Here is a 14026-nt window from a genome sequence, read left to right on the forward strand (position 1 = left end):
GTCTTTCACGTCTCCCTACTGAAACCTGCCTTCCACAGTTCTCGCTTTCTTCATTCTTCCTCACCTCCAGCTCCCCTTCTCGTACAAAGGCAACAGGAATATGAGATTCCGTCCATCGTGGATTCCAGGACCTCTAGAGGATCTATACTGGAAAGGTTTTGGACCAGAGGAACGCTCCTGGATCCCTCATCACCATCTTCATGCTCCCAGACTCGTACGGACCTTCCATCAGAGATATCCATGTGAGGCATGACATGGTACACCCCCAATCTTATTGGTTGTAGTAAACCATGTGACATCTTCTATTTTTTTTTTAAAGGATGTGACGTCACTCCCTTTCCGATCCCAAGCAGTATAGTGTCCTAAGCTCGTGTGGAGAACACACGCTTAAAAAGGCCCCAAACTGCATCTCAGTGTGGTGGTATAGGTATCAATTACTGGGGGAGCGTCCAAAGTCACGTCCCAAATGCCTTGCTACTGTGGATGCAAAGCATTGTGGGGAATAACTTTGGAAGCTCCTGTTGTAATTGAACACATTATAGTGCCTGGGATCTGCCATTACATATAAACATGTTAATTGTTTCCATATATTATAATGCTGTCAAAAGATAGACAGTGCCTTCATCTTAATATATAAATCTGAAGTTTGTGGGGTTGTAGATGTGGCCAATCAGATTGCTCCGTATCCCTGCCCCGCCCCGCCCCGCACGCCTCTCATTGGCCTGCGTGGGTCTATGGCTCTGATGTCACCCAACTGCCACTCTTCTCCTCCTCACCCAACTGCCACACACACACACGCACAAGCACCCGGCCACTGTCCTCTTCACCCAGCTCCCCTCCCCACCCTAACCCCCCCCAGCTCACCTCCCCACCCTAACCCCCCCAGCTCACCTTCCCGCCGGCTCCCCCCATCACCCGCATCACCAGGCTCCGCCACTCCCTTCTGTCCCGCTCACCCCTGTTCCCGCCGCACTCTCGCCTCCTCCTCCTGCCTCTGCATGTTGCGGATGGCGGTGGAGGGTACGGCGCCCGAGAAAGGCGCCGCACGGGACTGCTGGGCTTGCGCTCGAGAAAGGCGCCGCTCTGGACTGCGGGGGGGGGGCGGGGCCTGCGCCCGAGAAAGGCGCCGCTCGGGACTGCAGGGGGGGGGGAGGTGAGGGGGGCGGGGCCTGAGCCCGAGAAAGGCGCCACACGGGACTGAGACGTGTGTGTGTCTGTGTCTCACTGTGTGTGTGTGTGACACTGTGTGTGTGTGTGTGTGACACTGTCCCCCCCTCCTGTACACTGTCCCCCCCCCTTCCTGTCCACTGTCCCCACCCCCCCTCCTGTTCACTGTACCCACCCCCCTCCTGTCCACTGTCCCCCTCCCCCTCCTGTCCACTGTCCCCACCCCCCCCCTCCTGCCCACTGTCCTCCCCCTCCTGTCCTCTGTCCCTCCCTCTGGGGAGGGGGAACTGAGAAAGAGGGGGAGCACAGAAATAGGGGGAGAGGAGGGAGCGGGAAATTTAACTCACGGGCAACGCCGGGTATATCAGCTAGTTAAATATTAAAATCAATGTAATATAGTTTACGGTGTCATCAAGACATGGCATCTCAAGAGGCACTGAACTAGTAATGCATCTTAAAGTTTCCATCTGTTCCAGCAGGCCCAGCTTATCTTCAGTTTCTTAACTAATATGATGTGTTTAGAGTGCCTCCTAATGGTAGATATAGGAGAAGCAACGTTGCCTGGTCGTGTCCGTGGATCTTATTTATCCATAGCTTGAATCTTATTTTTGGTATCCCAATGCATTAACATTTAATCAGTGGTCAAAGTGTGAGGGTACCACTACTTTTATACAGACATACCCCGGTTTAAGGACACTCACGAGTAAGGACATATCGCCCAATAGGCAAACGGCAGCTCGCACATACGCCTGTCAACACGTTCTGAACAGCAATACCAGCTTCCTACCTGTACTCCAGAGATGTGAGTAAATAAACCTTATATAATATTGCATCATCTGTGTGGTCTATGGAGGTCCAGGGATTATCCCAATGAGGGGTGGAGTAGTGGGTTAATTCTCATTGCCCTGCCCCTTCAGGGAATATAGGTTTCGTTAAGGACTATATACCACTACACTACTGGATATTACTACAGAAACCCCCGATACCAGTGCTATGGAGTTATATATATGATGAATTATATGATGTGGATTGAGTATTAGAGCGCTTATACCACAGAGGAATCGAAACTCTGAATACTTGCAGCCTTGTCCCAGGCCGCAGTCCGCCGCGTGGACGTCCACCCACCAGCGCAGCAGTGTAGCGGTAGTACTACGGTGGGGAGGGTTCCTATCTGAGGGCCTTCCTTACAATACTTAAGCTGTGGTTGGCTCAGGGCCTTTCTGGGGCCTAAGGGGCAAGGTCTGGGCTTAGTCCAGGAAGCACTGCTCCCTGGACACTACGTTCTGTCTTGCCACCTCCTTCAAACTGCACGCTGGCTCCTTGTCCCAGAGGATATCCTCCTCCCCTTGCGCGCCCTCCTTTCCGGCAGAACCTCCTCAAATCCCCCGGCCCATTTCCCAGGCATTCTGGGACTTGTAGTCTCTAGTACAATATGGCCGCTGCAACTTAGTCCCGAGGTTTCTGGGAGTTGTAGTTACGCAACTTCCAAGATGGCCGTCCTCACAGTTTCCCTGATGCAAGGTCCGTAGACCAGCTGGCAGCGGAGCAGTTCCCCTGCACCGGAAGCAGGGTTGGGGGACTCTGCTACATAAGCATAAGTAATTAGTACCACATATAACATGTATAAAATATAATGGTATGAGTAGAGGTGGAAAGTGCATTTGATAGCAGCGTTATGAAAAGATGGGGACGTGCAAATGGGGACTTGGGGAGCTGTAGCCTACAAGTCATTTAAATTCTTCATTCAGAAAGTGTTTTCTTAAAATGATTAATAGAATGTGTTTCTTCTCCTTGGCACAGAGCTAGGATTTTAGGTTAATACTCTGTAATCCTCTTTGGTAAAGTTAAGGAATGAGGGATTCTGCATGCGTGCATTACCTGTTTACACATTCCAGGTTTTACATTAAACACAGTTTTTATGATTGACTATGAATTAAGTAGAAATAGCCGCGATAGTGCAGAGTAAATGAGTACATAAGTATTAGGTAATACCTTTTTTATTGGACTAACAATTGATATTATTGTCTTGTCAATAATATATCAATTATTGGTTCAAATAAAAAAAAGGTATTACCTAATACTGAAGTACTCATTTACTTTGCACTATTACTGTATTCACAGCGGTACGCAAACTGGGGGACTCGAGACTGTCTGCGGGAGGTGGGCTTACAGAGGCCCCACGCGCTTCCCGAAGGCACTTAAATTAAGTGCCGGGGGAGTGGCGAAGGCCTCTGTATACCTCACTTACCTTGGCTACGGCGGCTTCTTAGACGCGTCGCCATGGCAATGTGACGTCAAGATGCTGATGCCAGAGCCGAGGTAAGAGGGAGTGGGATTGGAACGGAGAGAGGGGAACTGCCGGCAGGGGGGCGCAGGAAAAAAGTTTGCGCTCCCCTGCTGTATTGTATGTCTTTATTTATATAGAGCTAAAAGTGTACTCAGCGCTTCACAAAGGATACAGTACAGGGAATTATAATAATACATTAAGCACAGCAAAATCAGACAATAGGAAAGAAAATCCCTGCCCCGAAAAGCTTACAATCTAAGGCCTCGGGCATGGTCAGCGCTTAGGCGCTGACCCGTGCTGAGGCGCGCTTATGCTCGGCACTGAGCCCCTGCAGCCGCAATGAGAGCGGCTTTAGCAGGGGCTTGCGCACGCTTCCGCACGCCTGCGGAAACGTGTGTCTTAACAAATGTTACGTTTCTGTGCGTGCCGGAGCGCAGGGCCGGTCACGTGAGCGGTTCGCCCAATGAGGGCGAACCAGCTCCGTGACGTCACTAGCCTGCCCCCAGACACGCCCACAGACGGCACGCGCTCTAAGGCCAGGGAAAGCACCGCTTTCCCTGAGCCTCAGCGCGCCTCTGCACGGGCGAAGTGTCTATGCACGAGGCCTCAGAGGTATGATGGGGATTTTACAGAGAGCGCTGGTGAGGGAATAAGTGCAGTAGATGGCAGAGCTTGGTCACAATTGTTTGGTAGGAGTGACTGAGTGTGGGACAGTAGCAATGAGTGCAGGCTATTGGGAATGGATGCTTGATTTGTGGGGCGAGTTAATCCCAGCAGGTTCGCTTTTCAACGTTTCAATTCCCCAGCCGTCTTCCGTACAAATGCGTGTCACAGCCGAGCGCGCGCGTGCACCCGCCTCCCCTGTCACGCGGGCGGTCGGGAGCGCGCGCGCTCCCTTGCCTGTACCCGCCTTCCCTGTCACGCGGGCGGTCGGGAGCTGTGAAAAGCGTTGCATTGTGGGAGCTTCTGCCTTTCTCGGTTCCCGGCCATCTTGGAGCTTCACGTCTGGTGAGTTGGGCTCCGGCCTCTCCGGAGATTATCGGCGGCCTGAGGCCCCCGCGGAGGGTGGGAAATAGCTCGGGTGGAGAGAGCTGATCTCCCTGCGTCTAACACCGCTGGTGGTTTCTCTCCACTTTATTGCTTAGGTCCAGGATCTCCGCGCCGCAGACATGGTGGCCGCCAAGAAGACGGTGAGTGCGGTCCCGGCTCTCACGTGGAGCATCGCCGAGGCCTGGTGACTCCGGCTTTACCTGCCCCCTCCTTCCCGGCATCACTCACAATGCTGCTCACACGCCCGGGCTGAGCCTCTCTAACCTCAATCCAGAGGGTTTCACCCGGTTCTGGAAACGGAGCAGCACCGGCAGCTCAGCTCATCCCTATAATGTGCAGCGTGTGGGCCTGTCACATCATGGAGGGAAGGGTCACCTGTACTGGGAATAAATATACACGCTGTAGGAGAATCCGCAGCACATTCCTTTGGCCAGTTAGCGTTAATAGTTTTGCTGGACTTGGCAGCAGGGTGGGGGACATGTACGTGTATACTGCCCGGGTATACCAGTATAAAGGGTGCAGGTGATTTGTACCAGCAAGCTATAGTATAATGGGAAGTGGCAACAAACATACTGGTGCTTGCTTCACTTTGTATTTTTATCGACTGTTTAACAGTGGTTTTTGTTTTTTTAATACACATTATTGGGAGTTTTGCCTCCAGGTTTTGATACCTGCTCAGGCATCCCCTACATGTGGAGAAGGGAACACAGCTGGCATATGGCTTCATACTTTAATTGTATTAATATAAGAATATACATGTTACTTTTCCACCTCCTAAACACTGTTTTTAAAAAAAAATGGTCTATTTGCACTTGTAGAGCAAATCTGACGGTCTCTTTAGGGAGGTGCCCCACAGCTCGCATCCTGTATCAGGGTAGTGCCCTGTTCTGCCTTTTACTGTCCCCAGTCAGGTCCCAATTGTCTAATATAAACAGTTAATCGGACATTCTCAAGTGTCAATACCTGTTTGTTCTAAATGGGGTTGAGATGCATGGCAGAAAAGACATAACTATTAACAAATGATCTAGGCCAATGTAGGTCATGGTTCATTTTTCGTCCTTGAAACTTGATCAAAAGCTATATGCATCTTAACACTGTTTCCTGGAATGCCAGGTTCATTTTGTATTGGCTTTCATTCCATTTCGTTTTTTGACCATATTGGTCTTTTTTAATATATTTCTCTACATACTTAGTTGCCATAAAGAATGACAATCAGAAGAGACATCTAATTATTGCTCTGACTTAAAAGTGGAACTGTTTGATAAGCTGGAAAGTTGTCTCATTGCGGTATAATTGTGATTTGTTTATGACCTGCTCCTCCAAGGAAACATTCACTTTACACATTTGCAGTAACAGTCCGTTTTGATGACCATGTTTAAGCAAAGGCTTTGGACCTCTTAATTTGTAATATGTTGTTTTTTTTTCTTCAGAAAAAGTCGCTGGAGTCTATTAACTCTAGGCTTCAGCTGGTTATGAAAAGTGGTAAATATGTCCTGGGCTACAAACAGACTCTGAAAATGATTCGTCAGGGCAAAGCTAAGCTTGTCATCCTTGCCAACAACTGCCCTGCTCTGAGGTGAGTTGATGCCATAACTGAACCATTCTCATTTGTAGTTATGCAAGTCATCTGATATTCCCTATATATATATATATATATATATATATATATATATATATATACTAGCTGATATACCCGGCGATTGAATGGTCCCGCTCACCCTCTCTGTCCACTCACCCCCATCTCTGCTCCCCATTGCCCTCTCTCTGTGGGTGGGTGAGTTAGGGACTGGGTGGGTGAGTTAGTGACTGGGCGGGTGAGTTAGTCAGTGAGTGAGTGGGCGGGTGAGTTAGTGAGGGCGGGTAACTGAGTTAGTGAGCAGGGTCTCTCAGCTAGTGACTGGGTGGGTGAGTGGGTGAGTTAGTTAGTGAGTGGGTGGGTGAGTTAGTGACTGGGTGAGTGACTGGGTGAGTGACTGGGTGAGTGACTGGGTGAGTGACTGGGTGAGTGACTGGGTGAGTGACTGGGTGAGTGACTGGGTGGGTGACTGGGTGGGTGACTGGGTGGGTGACTGGGTGGGTGACTGGGTGGGTGACTGGGTGGGTGACTGGGTGGGTGACTGGGTGGGTGACTGGGTGGGTGACTGGGTGGGTGACTGGGTGGGTGACTGAGTTAGTGACTGGGTGGGTGAGTGAGTTAGTGACTGGGTGGGTGAGTGAGTTAGTGACTGGGTGGGTGAGTGAGTTAGTGACTGGGTGGGTGAGTGAGTTAGTGACTGGGTGGGTGAGTGAGTTAGTGACTGGGTGGGTGAGTTAGTGGGTGGGTGAGTTAGTGACTGGATGGGTGGTGGGTGAGTTAGTGACTGGGTGGGTGAGTTGAGTGGAGCGCCGCCGGGGAGGGAGGAGAGGAGGTGAGTTAGAGTGCCGGGGAGTGAGGGAGGTGAGTTGGAGCGCCGGGGAGTGAGGGAGGTGAGTTGGATTGTGTGTGTGTGTGTGTGTGTGTGTGTGTGTGTGTGTGTGTGTGTGTGTGTGTGTGTGTGTGTGTGTGTGTGTGTGTGTGTGTGTGTGTGTGTGTGTGTGTGTGTGTGTATTAGGTAAATATATATATCAGGTAAAAAACTTCTTTATTGAGTGCATTTAAAGTGCATATTTAATTTTATTGGTCATACAATATTCTGTCCAAGTATGATCCTGAAATTACTATTTTGATAAAATCTCTTAACAAGAGAATGTATTACGCCGATTATAGAAGATGCACCTAAATTTCATTGTAAAATTGTATATGCGTACTTCAACAAATCCTATATAGAACGTACTGCTTTCACTTAGGTGACATTCCTTTGCGAACATAGTGTATATTATCCAAGCAGGATTCCATATCCTTTTGCCTAATGTACACAACATCCTTAGAATTGTAGACTGTTTTTCTTTCCTGTTTTGTTAAAACTGTTCATGTGGGAAAAACTACTCAGGCTGGTTATGGAAGTTATGTACTATTTTGGTCCCATTGTGCTATCCAGGCTTGTGTTGCAACTGTGCAGTGTTTTCTTGATATTTAAATTGTAGGTCCTGCTCAGTAGAGTGTCTCTTAAATCAGACCTGCACAACTTAAGTGAAACTGGCCAAACTGCTCAAAGGAAAGCATATTTGGGCTGCACTTTAAAAGTACCTCCTCCCCCTCAACTCTTACCTGCGGCGTGGTGTAGCATTCTCCTTCTCCCCTGAAAATTATTTTTCCCCTGCAGGTCCTGGAAAAAAAATGGGCGCGTCGCGTTGCCATAACAGTCGTGCTACGTGGCGCAGCGTGACATCACATAGCGGCCCGTTTCATGGCGGTGCGCCCACTTTTTTCAGAACCTGCAGGGTTTAGAATTTATTTATAAAATGTTTAGCAGTAAGTGAATACATTGTTACCGTTCGTTTTCAAGTATGCCCTAGGCAGAGAATGATTTGGTGCTTTACGATGTAACAATAGTGGTTTGCTGGGGCATATGCCTATTCGACAAGTCGAGCATACGAACCACTGGAAGTCCCTGTGACCCAGGTTCTAAGCTCGTTGACATATGTACAACCATTGTATCGTCTGATCCACTTCCTTACTGTGGTTTTAGGCCTTGAAAAAATACTACTCTCCATTTGCAAACAATTGTCCAAATTTGCCTAGATTCGTTTTTCTATTCACTTGTCACACATGGTACTATCCTGTATGTAAAGCCTGTGTGTGCTCTAACCTTACAATTCACATGCATTGCTTTTGTTCTGTTGGTAGTCTGCTGTTGCTGTCCAGGAACTATTGTTGGGTGAAAAACTAACACAGCACTTCAGTTTTCTAATGAATACCAATATCTTTGAAATGCTCATAGTCATCTATGTAAAGCATGGAAAGACTGGCTAAAAAAATCACCAAGAACATATAAAAGTTTAGGCCCTAATAAAACCTTGTTCTTATTTCCATTCCGCAGAAAATCAGAGATTGAATACTATGCAATGTTGGCGAAGACTGGTGTCCACCATTACAGCGGCAACAACATTGAGTTGGGTACAGCCTGTGGAAAATACTACAGAGTATGCACACTGGCTATTATTGACCCAGGTAACGGCATGTCGTGTCATTTTCTAGCTATAAACATTGGGAGATCTGCTGGTATTGCAGCTTCCTATAGACTTGAGTTAAATTGTCATTTGATTCAAAATTATTTGCGAATATTCTCGCCGGATTGATCTCACCATGGTCAAATCCGGGCTAGACATTCGCTAGATTAAAACTAGACAGTGTCCTCGGAGCTGGAAATTTATCTGGTTCTGATGCTTAAATGCTAGTTACACTTTGTCTTTTTGTTACTACATAGTACTTGTAAACTTTAGCGTATCTATGCTGTTAAGTAGTAAATACATATAAATGCAATGACTACAGTTTTTTGTTTGTCACACACATTTTGGATAGTGGTAAGAACTCGGCACACTGTGTTTTATCTGGTTGAAATCCCAGTTCCATCTTGCCTTTAGACCATGGGCAACTCCATTTTATTTCCTTTTACTCCAGGCAAAAAAGTAAGCACCAATTTATAGAGAATAACTCATTGTTCACTTTATGTACAGTTCTGCATTCATTTCGGCAGTGTAGAATGACGTCTAACCATTGTTCTTTGGGAATAAACACTATTAGGCGATGTTGAATGTGATTTTTTTAATCTTCAAGCACTCTAGTGCATAGTCTGCACACCTCATTACGTACAATTATTACTGCCGCTCATGAAATGCTGTGGGAATAAGTTCTATTCCTAACTGCTAGAGTGAAATAGGTGCTTCTGTGCATCAGACATGCTGTAGAAGCAAAGAGCTGTTCTGCAGCAGCCCTATCTTCTGACTTTGTCAGGATGTCCAATGTTGACGTGTTTTTTCCGTTTGTTATAGGTGATTCGGACATCATTAGAAGTATGCCAGAGCAGCAGCAGCAGGCCATTGAGAAGTAAATTTTCGATACAAAATTGTTCTAAATAAAACTGGTTTCACAAAATATTTTGTGCTGCACATTACTCTGGAGTGGAAGAAACGAGCCATTTTTCTTCTGTCTATAGAAAGGGGCAATATTTATGTTTGGGTTTTGTGTGACCGTTTCAAGTGACCCATAGCAGGTTACCATGGTTATTTACTTTCAGTATCTTTGTAGTGGGAGCACATGATCATACCAAATATGAAACAAAAACATAATACAATATAGGCAGAAAATGGAGGTGTAAGTGTTTAGTATTCTTATGATTCCAAAACTCGCATGGCCACAAGAAATATCAGTCCGTGGTATACATAATGGGTTAATTCCAGGAAACCCTTAGCTTTGCTCATTGGTATCGGCCCCATTCGATTCTGGTGTCGGTAGAATGGACCTTGGCCCTCCCGGAACAGAAGTTAACACAAAGTGTATCTCGTAAAGTGTATGTAGAATCGCCATAAATAAAAGTGAACAATTACATCTTCATTTTCAAATCGGAGTAGAGAAGGAGCTCCTGTCACAAACGACGCTGTCTCTGAGAATTTTAAACCCTCTACCCTGTCCTGAATAGATTTGTAAATTATTTGGCTACATTTCTCACTTCTGTTTCGGATGTTTGTACCTTCATCTAGGTGTTGAAGAGGTTCACACAGTGGACATTTTGTTCCAACATGACACATCCACATAAAAAAACTTTGTTACTTAGATGTGAAAGATGTTACCATCCAGTGTGGTGCCCGTGGCCTGCAGAGGTTCACTTGCAAAATTGACATATTGCAATCTTTGCATCAACATTCTTATTAGCAAAATAATGGACAGATTGAAAAGGAATGCCTAGCAATTGTTTTTGCAAGTGATAAGTTTGTTCTGTTAATTAGAGGTAATCAGTCTATACTAGTTGAAAGTGATTTATAAACCTATTGAGCTCATTTAAAAAAAAAAAAGGAAACTGCTTTCAGCCCTCAAAACATATTCCAAACATGCTTAGATGAATACAGTGACACAGTACAAAAAAAAACAGAAATGTATATGGCAGATTGTCTAGAGCAGCAGTACCTCAGAAACTACACAGAAATGGGCACGTCTGAGGTCATCACCATACTGAAGCACCAAACTCGTGTAGATGAGATCCTCCAACCGGCTGGAGCTGATTTAAAGCCCTGCTGGCTGCAGCAGAGTAGACATACAGGACGTAAAACATACGTCATAAGGGCCTCCAGCGTGGAGGATCTCATGACGTACGTTGTACATACATAGGCAACTGAAGGGGGGAATTAGAATATTGCTGAAGTTGCATGACCTTATATGCATTTGACACTGTGAAGGAGTTTATAGGGAGTACAGGAGAGTAGGTAATGAAGACGTTAAACTCATTCACTATGCTTGTCCCAGGAAACCATACCCAAGCTTCAAGTACTGCCTGGAGTGCAGGGATTGTTCCCAATCAACGTCTTTTTAGGACCTGGGGTTAAAAGGGAGCCAGCAAACAACCTGGGAGAAAAAGATTTACAACCTGAGGGCATATGTATGTATGTCTATATAGCACCATTAATGTACATGGCGCTTCACAGTAGTAATACGTGTGACAATCATAAATAACATGGGAATAAGTGCTTCAGACATAAAAGTAACATTTCAAAGAGGAGTCCCTGCCCCGAAGAGCTTAAAATCTAATTGGTAGGAAGAACGTCCAAAGACTGTAGGAGGGCGTTCTGGTAAGTGCGTCTGCAGGGGGCCAAGTTTTATGTATCGGGTGTATAGAATCTGGGGAAAAGCTGGGACTTCCACCCTGCACTAAAGCTGAGGACGTTTCATGTGTTTGGCAGAGTTATGCTATTCTTGTTTAGTTGTATTGCAACCTACTTTTCCCCCGTCTGGAAAATAAAGAACTATCTTCAACAAAAGTTGATCTGTGAAGCTCTTTACTGACCATACTGTACATAGTCTTTTCCATCAAATATGGTGGTCGAATTGGGATAGCGCCTCTGGTGGTTAGCATAAGAAACACACTTAAAAGACCAGAATGGAAATGGATTTATTTTTTTTGTGGCTCACTGAAAATTTGGCAAATGTTTTTTTTCCCCCCCATTTATCTTTACTCCTGGCACCACCTACAAACTATAGACTGTAGCAAGAGCCCCTCCTTCTCTTTCCCTTACCCCAATACTATATCACTGAAAAACAACAGCTACACCAGCATTGAGAATAACAAATTTTCCTGCAGCTAGCTGCAGAGCAGCAATACATTATACAGCAGATGGGAGCTGTACTAGCAGCGAGTGTCCAGATTCCAGCAACCCGCAAAATTAACATCGGCGACACCAGATTTGAAGTCAAAATTACCAGGATGGGGCCTAACGAGGATCCAGAGGCGTTCCTTGTCACCTTTCAGTGTGTGGCTACAGTCTCTTCCGGTGACCTCAGGAGGAATGGGTGGCTCCCTTTGACCCACCAGCTAACGGGTGAAGCCTAAGCAGCTTATCGCTCCCTTGACAATACTGCAGTGCTGGACTACACCAGTGAAGGTTGCAGTCTAGTAAGATGTCCACTAAAAAGGTAGTTGAGTACACTAGATGAGGGGTGTGCAAACTGGGGGGTGCAGCTGTTGCAGAGGCCCTGCGCTATTTCCCAAGGAATTTTAATTAAATGCTGGGGGATCACGTGAGGCCTCCGCAACTTCCCTTACCTTGTCTTTGGCAACGTGGCGTCATTTCACTTGATGCCGGGGTACAAGGTATGGAGGTGGGCGCAAACGGGGGAAAGTTTACGCACCCTTGCACTAGATAATTGTCAGATGTGTAACTGCTCAGTTGTACTAAATTTACTTTTCACAAGAATTGAAGTATAAATAATTATAACCAGTAATTTTATAACAAATACTTTATTTAATAATTATATTTCATAAAACATTGGGACAAAAATTATAATAAGCTCAACATCTTGGACTTAAAAAACTAAACTTTGGTCCACAGAACAGAACTTTATACATATCTTGCATAGATTATTGCTTTTCCCTTTGTAAAACTTTACATACACAAAATCTGTGTTTAATCAAAATGGCACAAAATACATTTTGTGTATGTTTTGCTTTGGATTCAAACATGCAATTCCAAGATAACATAAATAGAATACATTTGTCTGCACATCATAAAACTTTTACTGCATCCACAGAACTGTCCTGTAAAGTTTTGCAAAACTGTAGTTTTGCTACACCTGGTCTGTTAAAATGCACAGCAACGATATCAAGTCTATCTTTATCTTTGTCCCACGCGGTTTTCAAGAAGTTCCATTCGTCGTGTCATTTCTTCCAGTAGGAAGGTCAAGGAAACCAAAACATAACCTGATATGAAATACTTTCTATGGGATTGTAAGACAACACTGCTTCTATCTCTAATTAAATTGCATTAAAAAGGTAACAAAATCATACTCCAATCATCCCTACCAACCACCATTGTCAATCCTAATGTATTTAAGCTCCATCTTGAATCAATTGCCCATCCCATGCATCTTTCAGACAAATAAATTATGGTGAGTAGAGAAAGTGACAAACAACCTCCACTATACAGCAAAGAAAAAAGACTCCAGATTGCCTTGTGATGTCTTCTATAGATCACTATATGGAGTGTCTTGTAAACACAGAATTTGAGGGCAGAAAAACTAGTCTGCCCATTCTCCTGCCTATTGCAAAACCTAAAACACTGATCCTTCATTTTTTTCATGTTCAGGATAGTAGGTCGATATGACGGTAGAGGCAGTATGGCAAGCTACAATAATCATCCAGGCACCTTGCTGCTCTTGCTCGTCAAAATGACTACCCAAAGCAAGGGTTAACTGAGCCATCTCAGGGTGACAAAATGGCCTCTACTCTAGACATAATAGTTTACCGTAAGTGACGTCATTATGTATTGTTACTATGTAAATGCACTTGTCTGTGTGACTCATTCTGTGGCTGGGCTAGCAACACATGACTGAGTGATAAGCACACATTCAGTCAGAGGGCTGGCCTTTGTGTAGGCCAGTTGGCCTGGCAAGGGAGTTGGGGTGTGAAGTGCCCTTCTCCTGGGAGAGTACTTACTCCAAAGCATGGGGTGGAACATGGTCCTCTACCCCACAAAGCTCCCGATTGGTCAGCACCCAGTTTTCCATGTTTAAGATAGAGGGCGGTAAAGTATAAAAGCGGACGCCGCTCAAAGCTTGACAGTTGTTCTTGGGTTGTCTCAGTGTCTAGAGTCCGCCTGTTGCGAGAACTGTGGACTCCTGGTTACTGGAGTTTGGACAGATCAAAGCATAGACAATGAGGGTAAGCGTCCTCCAACTAGCGAGCTGTGTTCTCTATCGAGTGGTTTACTGTTGGATTCAGTTGAATAAACTCTGGTTTATTTAACTCTTGCGTTCTGTCTGGCGATTACTCCAATTATTTTTTAAATTCCATTAGCCTCTACCACCTGACACCGGACATCCTCCACCTTCAGAGAATGACCACTTGTTCTAGCACCGTGAAATATGTCATGCGCCCAGCGGCGGATTTCCAAATC

The 14026-nt window shown here is 45.7% G+C and overlaps 2 protein-coding genes and 1 non-coding gene across 3 annotated transcripts in view; 2 read left to right on the plus strand and 1 right to left on the minus strand.

Moving 5' to 3' along the window:
- Positions 1 to 4347: 4347 nt before the first annotated feature.
- RPL30 (ribosomal protein L30) lies at positions 4348 to 9518 on the plus strand. The gene is made up of 5 exons (XM_075582666.1): positions 4348 to 4462; positions 4600 to 4644; positions 5935 to 6080; positions 8464 to 8594; positions 9416 to 9518. The coding sequence occupies exons 2-5, from the start codon at positions 4624 to 4626 to the stop codon at positions 9472 to 9474; spliced, it is 357 nt and encodes a 118-aa protein (XP_075438781.1). The 5' UTR covers positions 4348 to 4462; positions 4600 to 4623; the 3' UTR covers positions 9475 to 9518.
- LOC142488918 (small nucleolar RNA SNORA72) lies at positions 8699 to 8829 on the plus strand. Its single transcript, XR_012799714.1, has one exon. It is a non-coding gene; the product is annotated as a small nucleolar RNA SNORA72 (small nucleolar RNA).
- Positions 9519 to 12355: 2837 nt separating the features above from the next.
- MATN2 (matrilin 2) overlaps positions 12356 to 14026 on the minus strand; it is a 120290-nt gene continuing 118619 nt past the window's right edge. The window contains exon 17 of the mRNA XM_075582667.1: positions 12356 to 12801. Within this exon, the coding sequence (XP_075438782.1) occupies positions 12746 to 12801 (56 nt within the window). The 3' untranslated portion in view covers positions 12356 to 12745. The remainder of the gene's footprint in view (positions 12802 to 14026) is intronic.

This window comes from Ascaphus truei, chromosome 2, assembly GCF_040206685.1.
Source record: "Ascaphus truei isolate aAscTru1 chromosome 2, aAscTru1.hap1, whole genome shotgun sequence".
Taxonomy (NCBI): Eukaryota; Metazoa; Chordata; class Amphibia; order Anura; family Ascaphidae; genus Ascaphus; species Ascaphus truei.

Bases quoted from the DNA above. Each gene is read 5' to 3' on its own strand.
- RPL30 (XM_075582666.1), top strand. From the start codon at position 4,624: ATGGTGGCCGCCAAGAAGACG. The intron at 4,645-5,934 runs GTGAGTGCGGTC...TTTTTTCTTCAG, and splicing joins TGGTGGCCGCCAAGAAGACG to AAAAAGTCGCTGGAGTCTAT. The intron at 6,081-8,463 runs GTGAGTTGATGC...TCCATTCCGCAG, and splicing joins AACAACTGCCCTGCTCTGAG to AAAATCAGAGATTGAATACT.